We start from the raw sequence: 27,248 nt of genomic DNA, 5'->3' as shown, positions 1-27,248 counted from the left end.
GGCCCAGCGCGCGTCCAGAGTCACCGCCGAGACACGGCCCCAGGCACCGCCCCGTGCATGCCGGGTCACCCTTTCGCTCTGTCTCAGGCAAAGGGTGGCGAGGCCAGGGAGTAGGGGGTAGCGCCATCAATGCGGCGAGGTGGGCCGAGTACTGGGGAGAGGGGGGCGGCGGTTGCTCCTCCAGCCGCGGCGCGAGCCAAGCCCGCCTTTGCACTCTAGCCCGACCAACCCAACCCTGAGAGCCAATCCTTATCCCCAAGTTACAGATCTGACTTGCCAACTTCCCTTACTAAAGAATCACGTTTAACTTAACTATCACAGCGATTAGTTCACCATTAACCCAAGACTAAACTACCATATTGTCCTCTTTTGGCTGTAAAAAGAGGCTAAACTCGTTTCAGCCGCGCACAACAATGGCACCGGGTCAACAAATGCTTGTATGTTGCGACGTCATGTGGAAACTATGTATATCCAAGCCTGTGGTCACGTGAGTACCGTAAAGTCACATGACCTGGCCAAAGACGGTCCGTCTCTCCAAACTTACATAGTCGGAATCATTTAAAATAACTCATATTGGTCAAGTCTTTAGGTTCACGGTGTGCTTTAAGTACCTGGTTGTAGGAAGATCATCTTAAATGTATGATCTTAAGCTGTGTACTTAAATAGCAGTACAGAACTAATATGTTTACAACCAATTTACAGTTTTTACTGTAGGTTTATATCACCACTATTTTTGGCAATATTGCAGAATTGTTCAAGATGTCTGGCTGGCACTTCCAGAATAAAAATAGAAAAGCTTTTCTTAAAACTGGCTCTTGCAAATAAATCAAATCAAAAAGGTGCGATTAATTTTTCTGTCGTTTTGTGTATTTTTGTTGGCAGTTGTGTGTTATTGGAATCACTGTGTATACTTTTCTCTCATTTTGTGCATTTTACTCTCATTTCGTGTGTTTTTGGAGTCATTTTGTATTTTTTTGATAGTTTTGTGTGTTTCTATCATCCTTTTGTGTATTTTTCTGTAATTTTGTGTGTCTTTTGCTGCTGTTTTGGGTATTTTTCTGTCTTTTTGTGAGTTTTGTGCCATACAATATTAGACTGGGGGCCGCACTAGTCGCTGCATTAAAATGGTGGTCCCTTGCATCAACAATTACTGTATTGACTGTTCTTAACTGCCACGCAGTGGAACAGAGGTGCAAGTGCAACATGATGGCTGGAGTCAAAGAAGTAGATCAGAATGAAAAACACCAAGCATGCAGCGCTACATTCGTACCAGTTTGTACACAGTCAGTCAGTGACAATCTGAACACAGGAAGCAGACATGTATGAATTTATCAAGGTTTACGAACAGAAACGATCAGAATGAAAATAATTTGGTCCATTTTTCATCAGACATCGTGCATGCTCGATGTGGGGTTGTTCTGGAGCAGGTACTGCGCCTGAAAAGAGACGAGCAGACACAACGTCAGGATGAATGATGTGGGAGTGAGGGCAGAGAATAAAAAGAAAGATAAGAAGTTGACCAGGTAGTCCACGGTATCCTGTGGATTCACTCTGCAACATTCAACCAGGCCAGAGGTCAGCGTGGGCATCACGTGCTCCATCAGGTACTTCCTCATGGGGAGGGACTGGGCCTCCAGCAGCTGCTCCTCCTGCTGCTTCAGCTCCGCCAACCCTTGACTCTGACACACACACACACATTTTAAGGTGGAAGTGAGTTCACTTTGTTCGGTTTGGCCAAAGTTCCCAAAGAATTGACAGTTTTTCTGCATGTTTTTTTCACTTTAGATCAGGGGTTCTCAACCTTGGGGTCGCGAAACACAAGGAAGGGGTCACCAGATGCCTTCAAGAGACTAAGAATATATTTTTGTAACAATTTGAACCCATTTTTGCTTCTTTTTTCATACCATTTTTCTGCAACTACACCAAACCACACATATTTTAATCTTTTGCTCCTTTTAATGAGTTTTTGCTACATTTCTCTCTTTTCTGCCACTTCTGCATCAAATTTCAATGCTTTTTTCTGCACATTTTTCTACTTTCAAGACATTTTCCCACCATATTTCATGCTCCTTTTAGCAAATTTAACTAAATTTACAATTTTTCCTGCCCATTATTAACAAGAATTTACATTTTTAAGATGACTACATATTATGGCCCAAATAATACAAAACTTCCAGGATAACAGTGGATATAATTCAGATAAATAAATGTGGTTATCACTGATTCATAAAACAATAAACCATTTTCTCATCGTACTTGATCAAGTTTTTTTACGGTGACTTTTTGCTTAAACCACTTAGATCTAAATTCATTTTTAATACTTTTGTTGATTCCTAGCACTGAAGACTCCTGAGCTTTTGTGTAAAACCTGATCATTCTGTTGAAAACTCCATGAATTTGTGGAGTGAAATGCTACAAGCATTCTCATTGGTCGAAATAGTTTTATATTCATCCAATTGTCGATCCAGTAACAAATGCACTGAGATTCCTGTCGTTTGCAGAAAAGCCATGAACCATGAAACCTAAAACGTTCTCAACAGATGTGTGAATCATTGGTCTCCATGTCCACTACTCACCCATTCCTCCCAGCGAGCAGCTCTGGCTTTGGCCTCCTCTGCCTCCCACTGCTCCTCCTCTGCCCTCAGTGCAGCTTCTCTTCTCATCTTCTCCTCAGTCTTCCTCCTTTCCTCCTCCTCCAACTCCGGCGTAGCTGGGCCGTAGTTTCTCGGCGGGCCAATAGTTTCAAAGATCTTCTGCATCAGCGACTGGTCATCGCTGATGCTGGACATTTCTAGAGAGAAGGATACACAAATCTGTTTCTGTGGAGATGACATCACTAGATTTCACCATCTTACCATGGATCAGAGGCTTAATGTCCAGCTCTGTGAAGAAGTCCACGACGGGATTGTCTGCCATGTTGCTCGCTCTGTACGTGGACAGTCGTTTCAGGAAGTGTTTGGGCTCATAGTTGTGAATCAGAACCTTCTCCTCAGGCAGGTTTATCACTCGATCCGTCAGGAAAGTGTCCGATGCATCAAGGCACACCACAAACTCTGTGACACACACACAACATGAGTTATGACACTTAGTTCATCGTTTGGACCAGTGGTTCTCAACCTTTTCAGCTCACGACCCCCAAAATAAAGGTTCCAGTGACCGGGGACCCCCACTGTAATGGGTCAACATATGTAACATTAGGTAGAAAGGGTTTATAAGTGCTGAAAATGTCTTGAAAGTGAAAGAAATGTGCAGAAAAGGTGTTGAAATTTGATGGAGAAGTGGCAAAAATAGAAGTAATGTAGCAAAAATGCATTAAAAGAATCATTTATGGCAAATATAGCAAGAAAAAGTGATGAAAACAAGTTGAAATATGGCAAGTTTGGTGCAGTTGCAGTAAAATGGTAAAAAAAGGCAAAAATGGGCTCAAAATGTTAAAGATAAAATATTCTTAGTTTCTTAAAGGTATCCTGACACCTAGGTTGAGAACCCCTGCATTATAAAAAGAAAATGAAAGATGTGTTAGAGACCAGGTAGAATCTTCCTGTTGTACGCAGTGACGTCAGACGCCTTCTCTTGTTCATCATCTTATGAAGAAAAGAAAAAGTCGATGCATTAAATGTCACCTTCCTGCGTCACACTGAGTGAATCTCACCACAGAAGAACTCTTTGGCTTGTTCATAAGTCAGAGGAAAGTCATCCAGAACGAAACCCTGATTCCTGCACTGGGTAGACATGAGTTTGTCCTTCAGCGCCCTCAGCTGCTCAGTCATGGTACCTGCAACACAAACAAGCTGAGTGAGCTGAGCACACGTCCATTAGTGGGAAATAGTGAAGTCATAGAAGAACAATCTGATAGTGAGAACATGCAACCTTCCTCTGTGTTCTCTTCCTCTGCATCTGAATCAGCCTCCATTTCTTCCTAAACATTGACCCATGAGGACAATGAACACATGAATGACAGCATTAGTAACGTATTCATACTAAGTCTGATGTCTGAATTATTATAAATAATATAAATAATATGAGTAATACAGTATATATATATATATAACAATAATATATATATATACATATACAGTATATATATTTACATTATTATTATTATATTATATCGTATTGTACTACTCATACTAAGTCTGATGTCTGAATTATTATAAATAATGTGTGTAATACAGTATATACATATATATAAAACAATAATATATATCTACAAACATATATATATACATACATATATACATAAATATATAGACATATATATATACATATATATTTACATTATTATTATTATATTAAATCGTAACGTACTACTCATACTAAGCCTGATGTCTAAATTATTATAAATAATACATGTAATACAGTATATATAAATATGAAAAATATATATTGATATTATTATTATATTATATCGTAATGTACTACTCATACTAAATCTGACGCCTAAATTAGTATAAATAATGTGTAATACAGTATATATAAAACATTAATATATATATATTTATTTTTTTACATTATTATTATTATATTATGGAATGCATTCACATTAGATAGTGTGAAAGGATTGAGTAGAGTACATGAGAAATACCAGGATGTACAGTATACTATATGGGGACATTTTTATGCATGGTGGGCACACTAGTCATATTAAACCGTCCCATAATGCATTGGGAACGGAATATAAAATGGTCCTGGGACCGGCTCCAAACTAAAAATCAAAATAAAAGCATCTCTAACTGTTTTCCATTAGTTTTTTTTAATGCTATGGCTCTTGTGTTTACGTGACTTTTATGGATGAAATGAGCACATGTTGATATTCTACTTGGTCACTTTCTCACTTCAAAAGTTTTCAGAACTTTCAAAGTAAAGGTAGAGAATCAACAGAGATATTTAGTAACATTTGTGGTTCAGGTTTTTAACGCTGTAGGTTTCAAATGCATCTTGGGAAACTTGGAAGCATACATATCATCCTAATGATAGTATATAGTAGACAGTATGTACTCATAGAGTGTGTAGTGGTGTGTTCCTACCTCAGAGCTACAGCTCACTTTAAAGTCACTCAGACTGATGTACTGAAGCTTGTAGTGATCACACAAACGTTTACACACACAGCTTTTCCCCACTGCAGGGGGTCCCAGTACACACAGACGGATGGGCTACACATGGGAGAGACACAACTTAGTTGAAGAATGGAGGACACGAGTGTGTGTGTGTGTGTGTGTGTGTGTGTGTGTGTGTGTGTGTGACTCCGCCCTACCTGTAACGCTCGGACCTGCCGGTACTGCTCCACCACCAGCTCCATGTTCTGCACCAGACCTGAACCACACTCCCAGTCCATAGAGAACAAAGTGTTGATGTGAACAGCGTCCATGACCAGGTTCACCATCAGGGAGTCAACGTCCATTACCTGGAGACGTCAGAGATGGGTTAGCTTTAAATATTCCTATAAAAGTACAACTCATCCTCTATAAACTAAGACAAAGGACAACCCAACATACCCAGTATACCCAGTATGCCAAGTATACCCAGTATACCCAGTAAACCCAGCATACCCAGTAAACCCAGTATACCCAGTAAACCCAGTAAACCCAGTAAACCCAGTATACCCAGTATACCCATTAACCCAGTAAACCCAGTATACCTAGTATACCCATTAACCCAGTAAACCCAGTAAACCCAGTATACCCAGTAAATCCAGCATACCCAGTAAACCCAGTATACCCAGCATACCCAGTAAACCCAGTATACCCATTAACCCAGTATACCCAGTAAATCCAGCATACCCAGTAAACCCAGTATACCCAGTAAACCCAGTATACCCAGCATACCCAGTAAACTAAGTATACCCAGTAAACCCAGTAAACCCAGTAAACCCAGTATACCCAGTAAACCCAGTACAGCCAGTAAACCCTGTAAACCCAGTAAACCCAGTATACCCAGTAAACCCAGTAAACCCAGTATACCCAGTAAACCCAGTAAACCCAGTATACCCAGTATACCTAGTATACCCATTAACCCAGTAAACCCAGTATACCCAGTAAATCCAGCATACCCAGTAAACCCAGTATACCCAGCATACCCAGTAAACCCAGTATACCCATTAACCCAGTATACCCAGTAAATCCAGCATACCCAGTAAACCCAGTATACCCAGTAAACCCAGTAAACCCAGTAAACCCAGTATACCCAGTAAACCCAGTACAGCCAGTAAACCCTGTAAACCCAGTAAACCCAGTATACCCAGTAAACCCAGTATACCCAGTAAACCCAGTACACCCAGTATACCCAGTATACCCAGTACAGCCAGTAAACCCAGTAAACCCAGTAAACCCAGTAAACCCAGTATACCCAGTATACCAGTAAACCCAGGCTCTTTCTTTCAATGATCATTAAACATAACATGTAACTGATTCATATGTTGCCCCGCCCCCCAAACTACTGTTTTTCATATAAACTGATGTTTATTTAGTGTATAAATATGTAGTTTTCTAACTGTATGGAGGACTTCCAGGACCCTGTGAACAGGAAGTACCTACACTCAGGTCCCGTGTGAGGAAGGCTTCCTCCATTGGTCTGTGGCCGACCTTCCCTGGTCCCAGTTCAGACGCTACAGCCTGTGGGAAAGGTTATGTTTATGATTACTGCACAAATAAAAGCTATGAGAAATATTTTAGTGTTATTTGACAGTCTTTACTTTTAAGACGTCTTCCATGGTGTTGTTGGAGGAATCTACAGCCAGCAGATACCGTGGTCCTGGTTGATGTTCCACCACATTCTGGATGACTCTGGAGATCAAACCAATCACAGCACGTATTAAAGGTTTAACTAACACGACTCCTTTAAAGACACAGTGTGTTTTACCTGGACAAGTCACACACATGGATCATAGGAACCACGTTTCTTCCATCTCCAAAAACAGGCAATTCCTCTTCTTTTCCCATCCAAGCTGTCTGAATATACAGTACAGATATATTACAGTACAGATATATTACAGTACAGATATATTACAGTACACATACAGTATAGATACAGATATAGATACAGTATAGATATATTACAGTACACATACAGTATAGATACAGATATAGATACAGTATAGATATATTACAGTACAGATACAGTATAGATACAGTACAGATATATTACAGTAGAGATACAGTATAGATACAGTACAGATATATTACAGTACAGATACAGTATAGATACAGTACAGATATATTACAGTACAGATACAGTATAGATACAGTACAGATATATTACAGTACACATACAGTATAGATACAGATATAGATACAGTATAGATATATTACAGTACACATACAGTATAGATACAGATATAGATACAGAGATAGATACAGATATAGATACAGATATAGATACAGTACAGATATATTACAGTACAGATACAGTATAGATACAGAGATAGATACAGATATAGATACAGATATAGATACAGTATAGATACAGATAAAGATACAGTACAGATATAGATACAGATATTGATACAGTACAGATACAGTATAAATACAGATATAGATAGATAGAGATAGAGATAGATATAGATACAGATACAGAATAGTAGTCAATACAACTTTATTAATAGAGCACCAAATACAACAAGTCATCCCAATTCAGCCATTATGAAATATAGTTATGACCCGAGCACAACGGAATCTGTTGTAGAAGCACAAGTTAAACCTCTTTTTTCTCTTAAATGTAATTTAACAGTTTGATAAACATACTGTACCACTTGTTTTTGATATTTGTACTTGAATTGCACTTTACCATTTACTTGAAATAAATTGTATTTCATACCATTTTGTACTTGTAAAGGCTAAATGTGTAATTATTGATATCGTGATATATTGCAATGTATATGGTATTGTTTAGTATCGGGATATATTGTATCGTATGGTGAGATACATGGCAATGCTCAGCCCTACAAAGAAACACGTGATGGAACGATTGATTTGTGACCTTTTAAAAATGACTGCACACAAAGTCGCACACATTGTGCATGTAGTTCTTTATATCATCAATAACTGATCATTCACACACTGTAGAAAGGCAACGTGCAGCATAAAGGTGTTTGTGTACAAAGGAGAAAGTAAAACAGTGACTAATGTGATTTTTTTTAAATCCCATATATTTTTTCTATATATTTGGCTGAATGACAATGACACAAACTAAAAACCTGTTTTTAAGAATCACAGCGTGTGTAATCTGTGTCTGTTTTCAGCTTATTCTATTTCAGAGATGGCAACGTTTATAATAGCGAGCCCACAAAAATGTTATTGTATCTAAACTGAAGCTCACGTTTATTAACATTCATATCAGTATTTATAATGAAGAACAATCTGTGCGTTAACGCAGGAAATTAAGGGGTTTTGTTTTCATTTTGTACATTTTTGTTATCAATTGCATAATTCTCCCTTACAATGTATATTTTTTCCTCATTTTGTATGTTTTTTATGTCGTTTGGTGTGTTTTTGGGTGATGTTTAATCCTTTACTCTATTTTTGTGTATTTTATGTCTTTTTGCAACTTGTGTGTGTTTGTTTTGTCATTTTGTGTATTTTATTTCTTTATTTTATAGGTTTTTGTTGTTGTTTTGTCTGTTTTTGATTTAAGTTATTGTGTTTTAGTCGTCATTTTGTGTTTTTTTTAATATAATTTGTGTGTTACACAAAGTTTGGCGGAGGGCTGCATGTGGCCCTCAGGCCACAGTGTGCTCATATCTGTTCTAAACTGACAATGTATATTTAGATATAAGTAGATTATGGGAGGATCTATTTTGTCCAAAACATTCATATCAGTTCTATTCTAGTAGCTGTGGGATTTACTGCATTTCCACCGCCTTAAAGCAGAAAAACACCAGTCAATCATTTCCTAAATCTCACCTTAAAGAAGTAGTGAAAGATGTGTTCTCCCATCCCATACTGAAGTCCTGATGTCACCACGTATGTGGAGAACATTGTTGTGTTCTGAAAGCAATAGTAAAAGAACAACGTCATCCTCTCTCTATAGAGCAGCAGATTAATTACATATTTTAAAAGAATCGTTCACTTTGGTATAAAAGCATAAACGTTTGGCACAGATAGTCTCTAAGGGCCATTATTTTGGAAAAAGGCGTTGGCCACTCAAAAATTCAATATGGTGCAATTTTTCAAGATGTCCGCCATTACGGTGCAAGGACATTGCTTATTTTGTTAAAAAAAATTGCACCAGCGGACACGTTTTATTCCCTCGAGTCCAAATATGTGGTTTGTTTTCAGCTAGAGGCCGAATTGTGCCCACAGGAGGCCGTGGAAGTTTGGTGTTTTCCTGCACCAGGGGTAACCTCGGTCATGGGAGAAAGCAGTATCAAAGTAGCTCCGTTTTGCTCATACTCCTCTGAGGTTACCCCTGGTGCAGCAAAACACCAAACTTCTGTGGCCTCCTGCGGAATTGTGCCCGCAGGAGGCCCTTTTTCAAAATGGCCGCCATTGCATTTCAATGGTTATTATATAACCAAAAAATGCTCGATTCAGGCCAAACGAGGTGTCAGTGGAAACGTCTGGTCCTCCAGAGGCAGCAGAAGTTTGGTGTTTTCCTGCACCAGGGGTAACCTCAGAGGAGTATGAGCAGAACGGAGCGACTTTGATACTGTTTTCTCCCATTGACCGAGGTTACCCCTGGTGCAGGAAAACACCAATTTTCCGCAGCCTCCAGAGGGCGCAATTCGGCCTCTAGTTGAAAACAAACCACATATTCTGACTCGGGGGAATAAAACGCGTCCCCTAGTACCACATTTAAAAAAAAAAAAAGAAATGCAATTCTTTTGCACCGCGATTGAGTGTCTTGCTTCAAGCGGGCGCGGTCCTGACTCTACCCGGGGGAAGATGCATATATTCGGACTCGGGCGGACCAGACCTTTCCAGTGACCCATTGACCAAATCTGAGCATTTTTGGTTATATAATAATCATTGAATAGCAATGGCGGCATTTTTCAAGATGGCCGCCATATTGAATTTCTGAGTGGCCAACGCCTTTTTCCAAAATAATCCTTAATCTGCTGCACAGTGAGACTAAATCACCTACTTACACTTTGGCCCAGTTTAACCACCCTCTTCTCCAGCTCAGTGTGTCGTTTAAAGTTGGGATGAGCTCTTCTCATCCAGTAATGCTCATCAGTAAATGGAAGCTCGTCGTCATCCTGTTATACAATATCAAAATGTTAATCATTTTGTAAAAAGTGTTTATCTTTCCTAGATTAAAGTGTGGTAGACGACACATCAGTCAGCGTATAAAGGTTACAGGAAGCACATTTCTGTGTTTCAACCTGGATACTTCATCTAAAACTAAATGGAAGCAGTTAAATCAGTGTACAGGAGCTATTTGCGTTCACTTACAGGATCCAGAGGCTTGCTGCAGGCCCAAGTCATCACCGTGGAAACGAGTACAAACGTTTTTGGGCTGGAAAACTGTCCAATTTCACTGTGAAGAGCTGTCAGGAAAAATATTTATTGATATTACTGTATACTGACTGACAAAATAAACTAAATACTCAAAAAAAGCATTCTGGGAACTGAAAGTCAGTGACTTCACTGATAAATGTAAAATAAAAATGTGTGTTTGTTAAAGGTAAATATAAGACAATCACTGTTAGACACAGGTAGGGTTGTTCTTTAAAGGCAGGGTAGGTGATTTTCAAAAGCTAGCATGATTTTGAACGTAGCTTCCCCAACGGCTATGCCTTTACCCCCTCCCCCTCCCCTGTGTGCTCTGTCTCACTAACAAGCACGAGACCTAAGCTCATCGCTTGTATTGTGTAGAAACTTCGTTGTCTCATGTCTCATTCAGCAGTAAATAAACAATAAACTTAACCATCATGTATGTTAAAAAACATGACTAAAAACTGGTGACGCGCTTTGAGTGTGAGCTCGTTTACGAGAGGGGTCGAGAACGAGCAGAGAGACAGGGAGACGTGATTGGTTAAGAAAAAAAAAACGTCTTTTTTCTGTTGGTTGAAGTTATTACAGGTTTACAGCTGCTACAGATGATGGATTTTCTTTGTTCCTTTTTCAGAACACATAAGATCTTAATTTCTGTCATGACATAAAGACAATTTAAACCATAAACTTAAAAAGTGTATTTGGAGAAAATTACCAACCCTAGCTTTAATTATAATGACTGGACTGTTTGGAACATGAACAAAAAACAAAAAAAAAGATTATTTGCTAGAATTGAGAAACATTTTTTTTATTATTATTACTTTTTTGCATGGTTATAAAATGAATCAACTTTGCTTCTGTTGTAAATGAAGCACATTTAGATTAGTTTGAATAAAGTCACAAGAATAGTTTCATACTATTACAAGAATATGGTAAATGGTAAATGGACTTGATTTTATATAGAGATCGAACCCCCAACCTCTCGATCAGAAGACGACCCTCTACCACGGTCGCCCCTATATATAATATAGCCATATTATTATGATAATTTATTAAAAAAAAAAAAAAAAAAAAGAAAAAACCTACAGTAGGAACTCATTTTAATAATATTATTACAAGGTTTTATTTTCTCTCATCAATGTATAATTTATTCTTGGAGTCAGATTTTCTCTCTCAATGTGAAAAGTAACCATACTTATAGATATCTGACCTGACACAGCCCACAGAGCCTCCTCCACCTGACACACGTGTTGGCTGACGTCATAGATGATGACATCACACTCCATCAGCTTTGACAGCAGGTCACCTTTGTCAGGTCGCTTCAATTACAATAAAAAATAAATAAATAAATGTACATCTCACATCTTATCATAGTCCACGTGATTCTGTTTGTTAGATCTGAAAATGGATTTACTTACAAAATAGCGTTCGAGCACAAAGGGCGTGTCGTTTGCTGCCTGATCAGAAATAGTCCCGATGACGGTAAATGCTTTGCTCTGAGACATCGTTTCTCCATCAAAGTTATCATTTTCCTCTTTATCAGCAGCAGGTGCATGGCCACATAGGTGCTATAGGCAACACAAATTATTATTATTAACAGCTTTAGCTATGCACGAGTTATTGCGGTGTGCTAGCGAACTTAGCTTTCACAACTAATTAGCAAAACAACTTCTTCACACCAACTGTCCATGTTTATATTACCTTGGCAATGTGCTTGGATGTGTACGAGTCCACATTGTTGATAAAAACTCGTTTTTTCGTCGCCTGTTTGGAGAGTTCCTCCATCTTCAAAATCCGTCCTTACCCCGTCCAAACAAACCGTTTCTATGGCAACAGAAGCTGCGTTTTCATTAACCTCGGAAATGCGTAAAATCTAAATAGCGCAATAAAAACTGGTAATGGAAACATTCAAATATCGCAAAAATAATAATTTTTTACGCTTTAATGAAGAGGTTTTATTTATTTTTCAGACATTTCGATATTGGAATGTGTCGCAAAAGCGCCATGGAAACACTTTTTCACGTCACAGGACGTGACGTACCTGGTCACATGACCACTTCTCTTTGAGTAAAAATAACGCAGGTACGTGTAGAGCGAAGAGGAGCCCGTGACATTTCTTAACATTATATATATATATATCTTTCATATATATATATCCCGAAGTCTCGCGGGATGAGATTTTACGGGAGTTGTGAAGCTCCAGCTTAAAAAATTCAACACTGTTTTTTTTTGTGAGAAATTAAACTCAAACAACATATTTCTAATCAACCTTCGCATAGCTATAGTCATGTTTAATATTCACTGTACCACATTTATATTATGGTTGTATTTTAATATTTAACAAAAGTTGAAGCGACTAAAACACACTGTGTGAAAAATATGTGATCTGAGTTTTATTCATCCTCCTTTTTACTTTGTTTCTAGTTATTTGTTGTTTCTTTGTAAGATATGTTACATTTATTGTATTGATAAGATATTCAACTGTCTTTTTTCCTGAACATTTCTGTACTTTTGTGTATATATTTAATCAATAATTCAATTTATACACACATATATATATATATATATATAATATTTGGTAGCCAAAAATAAAGATATGTCATTAAAACATTTTGAGTGCTAGATATTTTATATTGCTATAAACGTGTTACTGAATATTATACACAAAGCACTAACATCGTATTAGAATACACAGTAAACTTTAGTTTAATAAAAGCAGAAAAGTTGTTTGAATATATGATTTCATTAATGTTTGAAGCACCTCAAACAATTAATATTGGTGCAAATTATTGAATAATACCAAATAGTGAAGCTCAGTAGTCAAGGAGAAATATTAGTGGGATTTGAGAAAATAAATACATATATAAAAGAAAGTGCTTACGTTGTAGATCAGAGATGGGTAACTTTTATCATAATGAGGAACACAAAGATGTGATAGTCTGAACCCAAGGCCACTTTATCAACATCCATGTCAGCATTTAAAAAAAACAATCTGAAAATTAATAACAATAGGAAAGTGTGTGTGTGTTTTTTCTAATATTTGTATGATTTTGCGTGCTAGTGGGATGCTGTATTTACGTGTGTTACAAGTCATTTATTCTATTTTTGTCATTAAAAAAATAAAAGTGTTATTGTTGCAGTCCTGTGTAAGTATATCCTGATAGCTCTCTGTTAGCTTTACCTAACCAATCTATCTCTGTCAAAGAGCAGCTGTAATATGAAGTAGGATATCAACACATTCACTTAACCCAGGTGATTTCAGCCTGGCTACCTGTGACAGGGGGCGATGACAGCATCAGACCGATCACAAACACGGAGAAACTGCAAAGCAACTGCAATTCTTTAAAAATATGAAGAGTTAAAATCCATAAATCAGACCAAAAACAACAGTGTTGCTGCAGAAACAGCAGGAAGAAAAGAACACAGACAGGAAGCTGCTGAAACTGTTAATGCGTAAAAGCGTGAGATGATCAATATTAATCCATGGGATGATAAACGGACAGCGCTCTGATCAGTTTCACTTTATTTCATTTTTATTACAGCACAGACGTGTTTCTATTCAGGTAGTCCTCCTCCATTTATCACACACACACTGGGATGAGAGCACATTGTTTCACTGTAGTATGTTCCTGCTGACAGCATCACTATAGAGTATGAATGTATAAATGAATTAATCCGTCTGTACATACGGAGAGTGTCCAACGCAGGCTTCATAGATCAGTCCATCAAATATAAATATATACGTTTCCTAAATGATGTCATCACTAAATGAAAGGATTAATTTATCCATTAATAATATTTCTTTCCTAAACTCAGTTGTCAGATTTGCACCAACCAGGATCTAATAACAATGGGCAGCTCATTTTACAAGAGAACTGATTGGTCAGGAGGCGGGGCTTTAGCACTCACTCAAATCGGATCCACTTCATAACCTGGTCCAGACCAGGTTAGTCGTTCAGCCTAAGTTACCATGGTGATTTAGTCTAGTAAAGGTGCTTTCACACCGAACGCGACTGAAGTGACTAGATCACATTAAAATCAATGTAAATGACGTGATCTCAAGTTATCCGCCCTCAAGTGACGTGACTTGCGTGATTTGAGTGAATAGGTCAAGGGCGACCTCGTTGCTCAAAGTTGAAAAATGTGAACTTTTTAAGCAACTTTAAGTGACAACTCCCCTGTTCTTCACTGTCTGTAGAGCTGAGGCTGAAGCCCCTCCCTGCTCCCTCCCGCCATAGTGCAGACAGCTGCTGCGGACGCTGTACAACTTCCTCAATTAAAGCGGTTAATTTCTTGAAAACCACAGTAACTACTGATCATGACACATTTTGAGTGCACTCATCCTTTAATATCCCCGCAAGTTTATCATTTAAACCGTAAAAGCGGAGCAAGAAGGAAAATAAGTGATCAACCCCCTCTCTCTCTCTTTACCCTGTCAACGCACGCACGCACACACATTGTTCCCTGGTGATCGCTTCACTGGAGCGATGAAGTGACCAAAAAGCACCACTATGTGCAAGCGACTAATCGCGAGCGATTTTAGTGACTGCAGCGCTACGGTCGCATTCGGTGTGAACGCACCTTAAGACGTTAACCAGCCTCATAGTTTAGGACACTCAATAAAAACCTGGAAGTTAGCACGATAAAAGTTAATCCAGCTTTGTAGTACAGGCCCTCTGTGTTTTTCTGTGTGCGTGAGTCATTTATTCTATTTTTGTGTTTTTCTGTTATTTTTGTCGTCGTCTGAGTTCTTTGTCCCGTTGTGCTCTTTGCTGTAATTTCTGTGTTTTTTGGAGTAATTTTGTGCAGTTACTTTGAGGTACATTAGTTGCCCATGTTTAGTATAGAATATAGATTATATTATTGACATACTGTATCTCAAAGACTAACTATGGTACATGTTTGGGCTTCAGTAAAGTTCAATTTACTAAGTGGGGCAGTTTTCAGCCGAGTGTGAAAGGATCAGCACCTCCTAATCTGAGGCCATGGTTCTCCACCGGAAAAAGGTGACTTCCCCTCTCTGGATCAGTGGAGAGTCCTTGCCTCAAGTGGAGGAGTTCAAGTATCTCAAGGTCTTGTTCACGAGTGAGGGACGGATGGAGCGTGAGATCGATAGACGGATGCAGTGATGCGGTCGCTGTATTGGACTGTTGTGGTGAAGATGGAGCTGAGTCGGGGGGCAAAGCTCTCAATTTACCGATCGATCTACGTTCCTACCCTCACCTATGGTCATGAGATTTGGGTAATGACCAAAAGGACAAGATCGCAGATACAGGCGGCCGAAATGAGTTTCCTTCGCAGGGTGGCTGGGAGCACCCTTCAAGATAGGGTGAGAAGCTCAGTCACCCGGGAGGAGCTCGGAGTAGAGTCGCTGCTCCTTCACGTCAAAAGGAGCCAGCTGAGGTGGCTCGGGCATCTGTTTCGGAGGCCTCCTGGTCGCCTCCCTCTGGAGATGTTTCAGGCATGTCCTATTGGGAAGAGGCCTCGTGGAAGGCCCAGGACACGCTGGAGGGACTATGTCTCTGAGCTGGCCTAGTGTCGCCTCGGGGTTCCCCCAGAACGGCTGGAGGTGATGTGTGTGGATCGAGAGGTCTGGGCATCTCTGCTGAGACTGCTGCCTCCGTGACCCGGCCCCGGATAAAAGCGGAAGAAAATTAATAGATAAGTGGATTTATTATGACATCATTTACAGATGACATGTATATCAACTGCTTCATGTATTTAGTGAAGGCAAATCAGTTTTACTGTATCATAAAAACATGATGCACTCCATGTGATGCACCCATAAAATGTAAAAGTACTACAAACAAATCGTCTTTGTGCAAAATCACAAAATCATTTAAAATATGAAAGTCACAGGATGTCGTCCATCTAGTGAAATCATTTCCCTGATTCTTTGAAGTAAACTTCATCCCCAAGAATTATTTACAGTAAAAGAGAAATCTAAAAACTGTTAGTAATTCACATTCACAGCCGTTTGCAGGTCATTATTAAAACTTCACTGAGCTGTAACAGTAAAGTTATCAAACTGAGCCAGCTCAAAGGACTTGGTCCCGATCGCAGCCCATCCATTCTTTGGAGTCAGAACCACAGCGTTCTTCCACAGCAGGTATCCGTTCAGCCATCCTGAGGCCAACTGACCCTAAAGTAGGAGGGATCACAGTCAACATCACATCGTGTACATTTGGCATTAAAAGCACAAGGAATGAGTCTAATGTCTACAAACTATCCTTATACGAATCAACACGTCCTCATGTTGGTTATGTTGTTTAAAATGTATTTTTCTCAGTTTGACTCAGTGAATCTGACAAATGAAGTTACTTCTAAATAAGGGTGTCAAATTATTGCGTTAATTGCGATGAATTAATTACATTGTATTGTAATACTTGTATTGCTTAGAATGTTCTTACTGTTATTATGATGAGGTCACTTCAGCACATTATATGAATCTGATGTTTTATTTTATTTTTATTTTCTAATTATTTGGAGATCGACAAAAGAACACCGTAATACAAACATCCGTTGAAGTTTGTTAAAAATAATAAATGAGTTAATAAGGCCACTTATTTATTACTGTATATATCAATATTTTGATCTGCTACAATAATGTGATGAATTTAAATGAAAATACCTCAAATTTAAGGCTTTTTTCAGCTATTTTCTTTTTTTTTTTTTTAGCAGAGATAAAAAAAAGAGATTAATCAAATTAATTAATTACAGATTACATAATAAATCCCTCAATTTTTTAATGTCTTGACAGCACTACCTCTAAAACCTTTAAGTTTAAACAAAAGTACGGTGCACATTTTAGGACATCCTCAGGTATCAGGAAAACTTCCATCAGATGAAACGGCCTCAGGCCATAACTGACGACCTGGCGTTTTATTTTGAAGGAACCGGAAGTACACATTATGACAAAAGTTGAAAAGCCGTTCTTTCCTTTTATTCTTTAACAGTTAAGATAAATCAAATGTATTGTTTATGAATAGAAACATAGATGAATTAAACGTTGGTATTTCTTAAGCTTTAAAAATAAATAGAAAATAACAGCTTTCAACTTAATCTTGTATCTGAAGCAGCACTTATTGATGACATCACGTGTATTTACGGTTTCTTCAAAATACATCGTCATGTCGTGTTTTTACAGCCTGAGGCCGATTTATTTGAAGCTGTTTAGTCTGATGACTTTTATTTTGAAGGCTGAGGCTGCTGCATCTGACAGTGTTTGGTTTGACAGTGGTGGTCTAGTGGTTAGAGAAGCAGGTTTGTAATGGGAGGGTCATTGATTCTAATCTAACATCACGGTGGGATGTTGATCAGTCCCTTATATGCACCCTAAGTGCTAGGGCTGGGACGGGACCCTTTTGTCCTGATTTCATTTTAATCCCTATTCTTGGCTAACGACTCCATTTACAAGTAGTGTTGTAGTAGTCGAGACCGGTCTTGAGACTAAATTTTAAAGGTCTCAGTCTTGTCTCGGGCTCGGGCTTTTCCGTCAAGACCGTTGGAGACCAGCACTAATTCCTGCTGTTTTTAAACTTTTTTATAATGTGATAATAACAAGTTGAAGAACCGGATAAAACAATCTTTTATTCATTCTTTAATCCACTCTGTATAATGACCACAACCTTCCTTAATGTGACTGAGTGACGTGTGTGACACACACACACAAGCAGGAGAGAGAGGCGGAGCTAAACATGTCCGCTAACTTGTTGGTTGTGTAATTTGGTTTCACGAACCACAAAGAATACATTTGTAAAAGTACAACAAAGAGGAAACTCTGTGGTGTGTAGGTGACCAGACATGTTATTTCTTGGTAGAAATACTTTTAAACACTTGCTGTACATTCAGCTGACATAAAAATCTTGTTTTCAAATATGTAGAATAATTGTGAATTTATCAGTAGCAGTTTTAATATTTTAGTTCATTTTCTGCAGGCACCTTTTTTGTCTGTCAAATGTATTTAAAATAAACAAAATCTAAAGAGAGAATGTTATTTAACTGTTGAACCTTGTCATAATTTGATTTATTTATATATATTTTTAATTAAAAATGGTCTTGTCTTGGTCTCGGTGCATTCTGGTCTCGGGCAAGTCTTGGTCTCGGATAGTGTGGTCTTAAACACAACACTATTTACAAGTCTTGCGATTCTACAGTAACGATTATCACATATTTATTTTCATTATTCAAACATAAGTTGAATCCTAAACTTCTAGAAATTTGTCACAGTTCCAAAAAAAAAAAAGAAAAAGCAAACCGGCTTTTTTTGAATGACTGAATAAAATCACATTGGGTCATTTTATGATTATTTATTCATCAATTTATTTTATACTTCAACTGAAATAAATAGAATAAAACCTCCATCAGAAAGGATGTAAACATGTACAAAACAACGTATTAGTATATATTAGTCAACTGAAACTTTTAATGTTCGTCAAGTGCTTTGGAGTGTCTAGTTTTAGTGTAGAACAGGATCTGGTCAACATGCTAGTAGTTAGGCTGCTCCAAAAGAGAAGGGTTAAATGCAGAGAAAACATTTCATCTACGTATGCAGCTCTATATCTATGACAATAAAGGTGATCTATCACCTTTGGTTATCACTAAGTTCGTGGTTCACAGTAATTATTTAGTCCTCCGAGGGTTGCTTTCATCGTTTTTACATCTGGTTGACGGTTGTAGGTACATTTCCAAAAACAATAGAGATGAAATTATGGTATGAAGAAGATAAGAATGTATGACTAGGGAAGAAACGAGGTTTGATGTAAAATTATCTGTGTTCAAATCAGGGGACGGATCTGGATAAGCAAAATGCTTTTTTCCGTCGCCCTTTCCGACATGCAAAAGGACAAAAAAAAAAACAATGATGTGATTTTGCTCTGGATGTCAAAGTGAATTTCTGTGATTGCAACCATGTCGGAAATAAACTGAATAAATAAAAAATAATAATAATAATAATAATAATAATAATAATAAATGATCTATAAAGTTACTAAATGATCTATAAAGTTACTAAATGATCTATAAAGCTAATAAATGATCTATAAAGTTACTAAATGATCTATAAAGTTACTAAATGATCTATAAAGCTAATAAATGATCTATAAAGTTACTAAATGATCTATGAAGCTACTAATTGATCTATAAAGTTACTAAATGATCTATAAAGCTACTAAATGATCTATAAAGCAGGCTGAATGCTTCACTCCAATAGAAAACAATGGGATTTTTACTGTAGTCCTATTTTTAAAGGCAATAAAATGAATATGGTACATAATAATGTGTTTTGTTAGATATAGATATTCTAATATGGACAATTCAAATGTTGAAGTAGATGTTTTACATCTGCATATTGACCATAGAACAGAGTTGGATTAGTAGATGTCTTACTTTTACAGTCAGTGACAGGGTGTACCAACGATTAGCTCGGGTACCAGAGTGTCCCTCTGCTAGCACGCTCCTTCCAGCTGTTAGCAAACAAAAAAAGTGTTGTCAGATTATCTAGGTTAAATATTTGACTTGTTTATGGTTGAGTGTGAGGGAAAGGGGCTCTGACCTAAATCATTGGTAACGTTGTAGGTTCCATCAGCGAACACCCAGAAGTAGACTCCTCCTGCACTGCGGACGAACTGGCCTCCTTTATCCACCCTGGCTGCGATGAACACGCCCCCTTTGTCCATCGTCTCCATGAAGACGTCACAAGTCACGCTCAGGTCCCGCCTGCACACATTTAAATACATGACTCAGGATCTGGGATGACTTCTGCTGACCTTCCACCTGACACTCACCACTGATAGTCCCCGATGACACTGATGGTCTGATCGGCGTCGGCCGTCCACGTCACAGGCCTCACAGTCAGGACCTGACGCAGGGTGAAGACGTGAGGACCGGTTTCACTCAGGTTCACGTAGTATTCAAAGACTCCCGTTTGGTCAGCAAAGAGTGGCGCCTCGGAGAAAGGAGGATTTCCTACACACACGATGCAAAAATAATGATTTCATCTTTTAACTGAGGCTGTCACTTTTTAATATAGGAAAAAACACAAACGTGTTTTTGAGAATCTATTTACCTTTTTATTTAACCCCAAGAACAAATGCATGAATATTTAGGCTCATTGTTTATGTGGCGTTAATGATAACGAAAAACCCCCAAAATGGAAAAATGTAAAACATGAGTAATTTGTTCATAATAAATATCATGTTTTCAAAAATAAATGTTTTTTGATGCAATGTTTATCATATTCTCATATTACTAGTGAAAAACAAACAATAAATGATCATGAGACACAGAGCCAAGCTAAAATAATGTCCTCATGTAGAGGATTTTTAATATCCCAGAGTAGTGAAATAACCCAAAGTTGGGGTCCAAAATAAAAAAATGAATATGTCCCATAAATAAAAATGGTTTTATATCCAAAGAAAGAGCAACCTTTATACTATATATTAAAACAGAACAGATTTTTCTTACATGCCCACATGCAGTTATCGGCCAATGAAATTAGTTTCAATTCAAGAATTCCAGAGTGTCGCCCAAGAACCAATGAATATCTGTGACTAATCATTAGTGATGTGAACAGTCTATGTTCATAGCTCTAAGCTGATCACATTACAGGGAGCTGAGACATACGATAAGTAGTTTACTGAAGGACCAAACATGTTCCAGACCCAAACACACATTTTAGAGGAGCTGACATGTCCACCAGATAGAATGTATAGCAGATCTATTTCTATATTCTGAGAGAGTAGGTGGAGCTTATTACTATACCATATTTACATTTCCTATGTGATGGAGTTATTGATATATTGGAAGATGAAAATATAAGAATAATAAGGACACATACCCCCCCTTCACTAAATTGTCCATAAAAAGTATTTATCCAATCAAACTAACAATCTACAGTATGCCTATTGGATAATTATGGAACAATTGGTTAAAATTCCAGGATATTTTGAGACCAAAGTGTGTGGAATGAATTGGAATGACTCACAAAACGACAACAAAAATACAAAAGGACTCAAAAAAACATTCAAATTTACAGCAATACACACAAAAACAAAAATTAAAAGTACTATAAAAACACGCAAAATGCACCAAAAACACAAACGATAACAATAATACAAAGGGACTCCAAAGAAAAATACAAAAAATAAAAGTACAACACAAACACACAAAATGATCTTTGTTGTTTCCTGAGTTAATGCTCACATTGGTCCAGGTTCTAATGCTAACATCAATGTTAATCATGTGGTCCCGCTGTGTAAATGTTGCTCTGCTGTGTGTCATACTTACGCACGTTAAAGTTGTCGCTGTATGTTTTGGGGAAGCGCGCTGAGGGTGGGGGGGCTGGGTAGCTCCCCTTGGTTCCTGTGGTGATGGTAGTGAGAGTGTAAACCTCATCAACAGCCAGTTTGAGGCTGACGGAGCCGTTTGTAACCTGAAGAACACAGAACATACGTGTTGGACAGATTGCAGCAGATTGGTAAGAAAATCATTCATTTTGGTATAAAAGTATGAGATTTGGCACAGATACTCTCTAAAGGCCACTATTTTGGAAAAAGGCATTGGTCACTCAAAAATTCAATATGGCGTCCATTTTTCAAGATGGCCACCATTGCTATTCAATGGTTATTATATAACCAAAAAGTGCTTGGCTCGGGCCAAACGAGGTGTCAGTGGAAAGGTCTGGTCCTCCTGTGTCCGAATATGTGCATCCTTCCCGGGCAGAGTCAGGACTGTGCCCGTGACTCGCCTCAAATAATTTGGGAAAAATCCAAAAATGCTCGGATCTGTTCAAACAATGTGTCAGCGAAAGGTCTGGTCCTCCATAGCAGTGTTTCCCAACCTTTTTGGACCAATGTACCCCTTATCTTTTCTGTTTTAAGGCGAGTACCCCTTTATTTTGTTAATTTGTGTCAGATGGCTCATCTGAAAGCTTCACTCATATTTTTATGATGTTTTGACCATTTTAGATGTTGATCTTCACCTGTTTCTATGTATTTTAAAGAGTCATGCCACAATGTATTATTGATAGATAAGGAAAAAGCCTGTGAGCAAGCGGAAATTTGTCTCATCATTTTAGAAAAATAATACACGTACCCCTGGATGGGAACCACTGTATCTGTGCCAAATGTCATGCTTTTATACCAAAGCTAACAATTCTCTTGAAATATGCAATTAATCTGCTGCACTACAGGTGAAGTGTTGTTGGACAGGTGACGTGTTGTTGGACAGGTGACGTGTTGTTGGACAGGTGAAGTGTTGTTGGACAGGTGAAGTGTTGTTGGACAGGTGAAGTGTTGTTGGACAGGTGAAGTGTTGTTGGACAGGTGAAGTGTTGTTGGACAGGTGAAGTGTTGTTGGACAGGTGAAGTGTTGTTGGACAGGTGAAGTGTTGTTGGACAGGTGAAGTGTTAGACAGGAGCTGCTGTGTGATGCAGGAGCTGCTTCACCTTCAGTGGGCTCAGTTTCTCAAAGAAGGACGGCTTCTTTGTTTTGAAGTTGAACTGTGAGCGCCATACTTGGAGCTCCGTTATGGAAGCCTATGAAGATTAAAAGAAAAAGCTATTCAGAGAAAAGCGACGATAGTAAACCATGATTGCCTCTGAGAAACCCACAAACGATCCCTTCAGCAGGAAAGATGCATTCTGGGATGTGACGTTGAAGGGTGGGAGTGGAGGGCGGATACACACTGAATGTTCGTGACTCTACAGAGAAACGCAAAAAGCTTCGTCAGTTGACTTTACACATGCACCTACTGAGAGCTGAGGGAATCCCCTCCCACTTACCATGGTTTCTATGACGATGGTGAGGTTTCCTTTCCCATCAGTCAAAGCCACATAACTCCCACCTTGGCTCAGATGTCCAACAGTCTGCAGGTACGTCCATCCAGGCTGGGAGAACTGGGACGTGTGAGCTACAAATAAACACCACCAGGGCTTTAAATTCACTTTTTATGATCAGCAGCCACATGACTAGTAGATTCTTAAAGTTACCAGCTAAACACATTTTACACCAGCCACTAGGGATGTAACGATTCACTCAACTCCCGATACGATTCCATTCACAATACTCTGTTCACGATACGATTCTCTCACGATTTTTTCATTTACAAAATGGGACTGTAGACAATATTTTTTTTTTGGGAAAAAAAACTAGAAAATACTGTATTATTTTCCTTATATTTTTCATTGTCAAAAGAATTCCTTGATAAACTATTCAAAACAATGCAATTTAACTAAAAATAAATCTTGAATTAAATAAATAAAGGAATAATACAATTGAAAATGAAGCCTATTAATTTAAATTCTGGTTCTATAATAAACAATGCAAAACTGCATAATAGTTCTTTTTCTTTTAAAAGTGCAACTGAAAATGTATTTTGTGCCTTAACAATTGGACTTTAAAAAAAAAAAAACGTCATTGCACTGATTTACGTCATATTTGTTTGGACCAGCAGAGGGCGCTGGTAACCCAGTGGTCGGTTGGCATGCAGATATCTTGCAGTGAAGAAGATAAGCTATGCTAGCAGACAGAGCTAATAGAAAAACGTGACTTTTACAGATATTCAAGTAATATTACAGATATTCTTTCGGTGCTAAAGGGATAATGAATCATTTATTAACATATTTAAGAGTAGAAGGCAGCCAGAAAGAAAGTATTAGCAGACTCCGCCCGCCCCCAACACTTCCGGATAGCGCCCTCTGCCTGTTAAAAAAGTACCGCGATTCAATTGTCAGAAAATCGATATCAACCGTGATACCTATGAATCGATTTTTAACTGCCTTACGATAAATCGTTACATCCCTGCCAGCCACAGTTTTTTCCAGCAAAAATAAACTACATTATGAGCCACAGAATAGATTTAAGCATTAATGTTTCTTGAAATAGTTTTTATTTTAGTTGATTGCAGAAATACATTAAAATGGTAAAAATATAAACATTTTATTTAAAAACAATGTTGTAACAACGCCTAAAAGGTGAAATATGGAACTTTGGGTGTGTCGTAGAAGTGAACATTTTATAAAGTATATTCTCATAACTTAATAAACAAACTAAACTCAGATGAAAATTGGATCCCTGGAACATTGAAGTTAGAAAAAATAGAAGTAATCAGTACTAAGAATTACATGTACTGTACAAACTGTATATAGTGCACATTTTAAAGGTGAACAAATGGTGGAATACCAGCCACTCATGACCCAACATCCATTTACTAATAAAACTCCTCAATTTCTTCTTCTTTTCAGATCCTCTTTCATCTTCATTTTTCCCTGAGTCAGCAGCAGCCTTCCTTTTTGACAGTTCAGGTTTTTAACACCCAATAAATATCTCAACATGTTTGTTTTTACAACTAATTTTATAATTGAATTTCAGCTCCTATTGTTTGTTTTGCGCCGTTACGTATGTACGTAACAAATCATAACAATCACGCTAGCGTAAGCACGTAGCCAATTGTTGTACGACACGTCACGACATAGTGTTCATGGGAAATGTAGGATTAGTACAACCAGCAGTGTTGCCAGATATACATTACGTTTTAAAATCTAAACACACACAAAAACCCTCAAATTTCTTGGCGGAAAAACAGCCCAATCTGGCAACAATGACTTGTCGCATCGTTTCTGCAGCCAGCCGATTTAAACAGACGTAGTGGTGTTTGTTTCGCTCTTCACCAGCCAAAATGGCTAGTAAGGCAAGGAAAGGGCAACTCAATGTGCTTTACATGATCAAAAAGTGCAACAGAAAACAGCTTAAAATCATCAGTATAAACATTTAAAATCATCAACAAAAATTTCCCTCTCAGTCATACGCAGTAGAGAAAATGAGTGCCTTTAACTATGATTTAAAAATGTTCACATGTTTGTTCCACTTCTTTGCAGCATAACAACTAAACGCAGTATCAATATGTTTACTGTGAGCTCTGGTCTCCACTATCTGACCTGTGTCCATAGATCTGTGAGCTCTGGGCTCCACTATCTGACCTGTGTCCATAGATCTGTGAGCTCTGGGCTCCACTATCTGACCTGTGTCCATAAATCTGTGAGCTCTGGGCTCCACTATCTGACCTGTGTCCATAGATCTGTGAGCTCTGGGCTCCACTATCTGACCTGTGTCCATAGATCTGAGAGCTCTGGGCTCCACTATCTGACCTGTGTCCATAGATCTGTGAGCTCTGGTCTCCACTATCTGACCTGTGTCCATAGATCTGAGAGCTCTGGGCTCCACTATTTGACCTGTGTCCATAGATCTGTGAGCTCTGGGCTCCACTATCTGACCTGTGTCCATAGATCTGTGAGCTCTGGTCTCCACTATCTGACCTGTGTCCATAGATCTGAGAGCTCTGGGCTCCACTATCTGACCTGTGTCCATAGATCTGTGAGCTCTGGGCTCCACTATCTGACCTGTGTCCATAGATCTGTGAGCTCTGGGCTCCACTATCTGACCTGTGTCCATAGATCTGAGAGACCTGCTGGGTTCATACCTGACTAACATCTCACTGATGTATTCTGGACCAAACCCATTCACAGATTTATACACCAGCAGCAGCAGAACTTTAAAGTCTATTCTGAGGCTGACTGGGAGCCAGTGTAAAGACTTTAAAAATGGAGTAATGTGTTCTGACCCCTTTGGTCTGGTTAGTAACGCTACAATGTTACACACCAAAGTTAATTTTTCCTTGCAAATGGCGAGTTGGTGGATGTTAATTTAAAGCCCTGAAAAAGAAGCAAATATGAACCATTAATAACTGCGTGACATTAACCAAGACTCATATAACATATGATAGGTCTCAGATATATAAAGGAAAACCAAATATATTATTTAATATTGAACGTTTATTTCTTAATAATAAAATAAATAAAATCCAATCCCTAAAATAAAGACTTTATTTCAACCTTAAAAGCTACACCAAGTTATTTCCCCTCCACATTATCCTCCATCTTCTTCCACATTACTTTCATTTAACTAGAAACTTTGATTTTTAATTATTATGGATAATACAAAATTTACTTCCTGAAAAAAAAAAAAAACAGTGATAGTTATTTAAATTTTTTTTTTTAAACAAAATGAAGCTGAAATAGCAATATGAGAGGGAATATAGCCTCACATTTATGTTTTAAGACAATATCACACATTTACATATAATTTGTCACTGTAAACCACTGCTTATCAAAGTGAGTGACATGCCCCCCCCCACAAACTTTCAATAGCGGACTTAAAAAATTTATTTCTTTTGTTGTTTTCAAAAGCTTTTTGTCACAGATTGGAAACAATGTTTGGTTATTTAATGCATTAAAAAATGCAGGTGATTACTTTAATCTAGGTTTTAATTTATTAGGAAACATGAGGTTTCCTGTAAAATCAATGAATCTGGAAATGTGTTATTTGTCAGGTTTCTGGGGGGGGAATGGGTGCAGGTGGGGCTTGAAAGTTCACCTTTGTTTAAAGTAGGGGACACCTGAAAGAGTTTTAGAACTTCTGCTGTAAACAGGAGGTCAGAGAAACAAAAATGTTCATTCTTGAGCAAAATATGACTTAATACCACTTAATTTCATCTCCTGAAATGGAAATATCGCAATGACACAACCTAAACCCTAACCCACAGGTTTTAGGACAATGTCACACATTCACACAGTTTTCCAGAATAAAACAGGAGGGCTAATGTAAAGTTAGTTTAGCAAGCGGACAGACGTCAAATGTTGGGCAAAATGTTTAGTACGTCATTGGGCATAATTTCAGGAAGTTTAATGTCCTATAATGTGATCAGGTTAAGGCAGTGGTTTCTGAACCTTTTCAGCTGCGCCCCCTTTGAATCTCATAAAA

General features: G+C 38.1%; 2 protein-coding genes across 5 annotated transcripts in view; both read right to left on the bottom strand.

Moving 5' to 3' along the window:
• Positions 1–964: 964 nt before the first annotated feature.
• ak7b (adenylate kinase 7b) lies at positions 965–12,409 on the bottom strand. Of its 3 annotated transcripts, XM_028438938.1 has the most exons (18): positions 12,132–12,409; positions 11,849–11,998; positions 11,641–11,749; positions 10,389–10,483; positions 10,082–10,192; positions 8,898–8,981; positions 6,859–6,947; positions 6,692–6,782; positions 6,534–6,611; positions 5,255–5,404; positions 5,028–5,153; positions 3,871–3,919; positions 3,653–3,775; positions 3,528–3,584; positions 2,856–3,053; positions 2,577–2,791; positions 1,521–1,679; positions 966–1,436 (listed from the first exon to the last, which is right to left on the bottom strand). In XM_028438938.1, exons 1-18 carry the CDS (start codon positions 12,213–12,215, stop codon positions 1,386–1,388), a joined length of 2,019 nt encoding a protein of 672 aa, XP_028294739.1. In that variant the 5' UTR covers positions 12,216–12,409; the 3' UTR covers positions 966–1,385. The 3 variants fall into 3 exon arrangements, with proteins under 3 accessions (XP_028294742.1, XP_028294739.1, XP_028294743.1); XM_028438941.1 differs by lacking the exon at positions 3,528–3,584 and having other exon boundaries at positions 965–1,436; XM_028438942.1 differs by lacking the exons at positions 966–1,436; positions 1,521–1,679 and having other exon boundaries at positions 2,629–2,813.
• A 3,741-nt stretch (positions 12,410–16,150) lies between these two features.
• The window catches only part of galcb (galactosylceramidase b), a 30,749-nt gene continuing 19,651 nt past the window's right edge, over positions 16,151–27,248 (bottom strand). For both annotated transcript variants that reach the window (XM_028438687.1, XM_028438686.1), the window contains exons 10-17: positions 23,213–23,340; positions 23,042–23,131; positions 22,877–22,966; positions 21,717–21,861; positions 20,216–20,396; positions 19,984–20,147; positions 19,818–19,894; positions 16,151–16,572 (exon numbers count right to left, since the gene is read on the bottom strand). In XM_028438687.1, the coding sequence (XP_028294488.1) occupies positions 16,429–16,572; positions 19,818–19,894; positions 19,984–20,147; positions 20,216–20,396; positions 21,717–21,861; positions 22,877–22,966; positions 23,042–23,131; positions 23,213–23,340 (1,019 nt within the window). In that variant the 3' untranslated portion in view covers positions 16,151–16,428. The remainder of the gene's footprint in view (positions 16,573–19,817; positions 19,895–19,983; positions 20,148–20,215; positions 20,397–21,716; positions 21,862–22,876; positions 22,967–23,041; positions 23,132–23,212; positions 23,341–27,248) is intronic.

Source organism: Gouania willdenowi, chromosome 22 (genome assembly GCF_900634775.1).
Source record: "Gouania willdenowi chromosome 22, fGouWil2.1, whole genome shotgun sequence".
Taxonomy (NCBI): domain Eukaryota; kingdom Metazoa; phylum Chordata; class Actinopteri; order Blenniiformes; family Gobiesocidae; genus Gouania; species Gouania willdenowi.
Note: the sequence above shows the minus strand (reverse complement) of the source record. Positions and strands in the feature narration are given on the sequence as shown.

Coding starts and splice junctions, on each gene's coding strand:
- ak7b (XM_028438938.1), bottom strand. CDS start 12,215: ATGGAGGAACTCTCCAAACAGGCGACGAAAAAACGAGTTTTTATCAAC. Junction 5,405..6,533: donor TCCTCACACGGGACCTGAGT/GTAGGTACTTCC, acceptor TGACGTCTCCAG/GTAATGGACGTTGACTCCCT. Junction 1,437..1,520: donor AGGATACCGTGGACTACCTG/GTCAACTTCTTA, acceptor GTCTCTTTTCAG/GCGCAGTACCTGCTCCAGAA.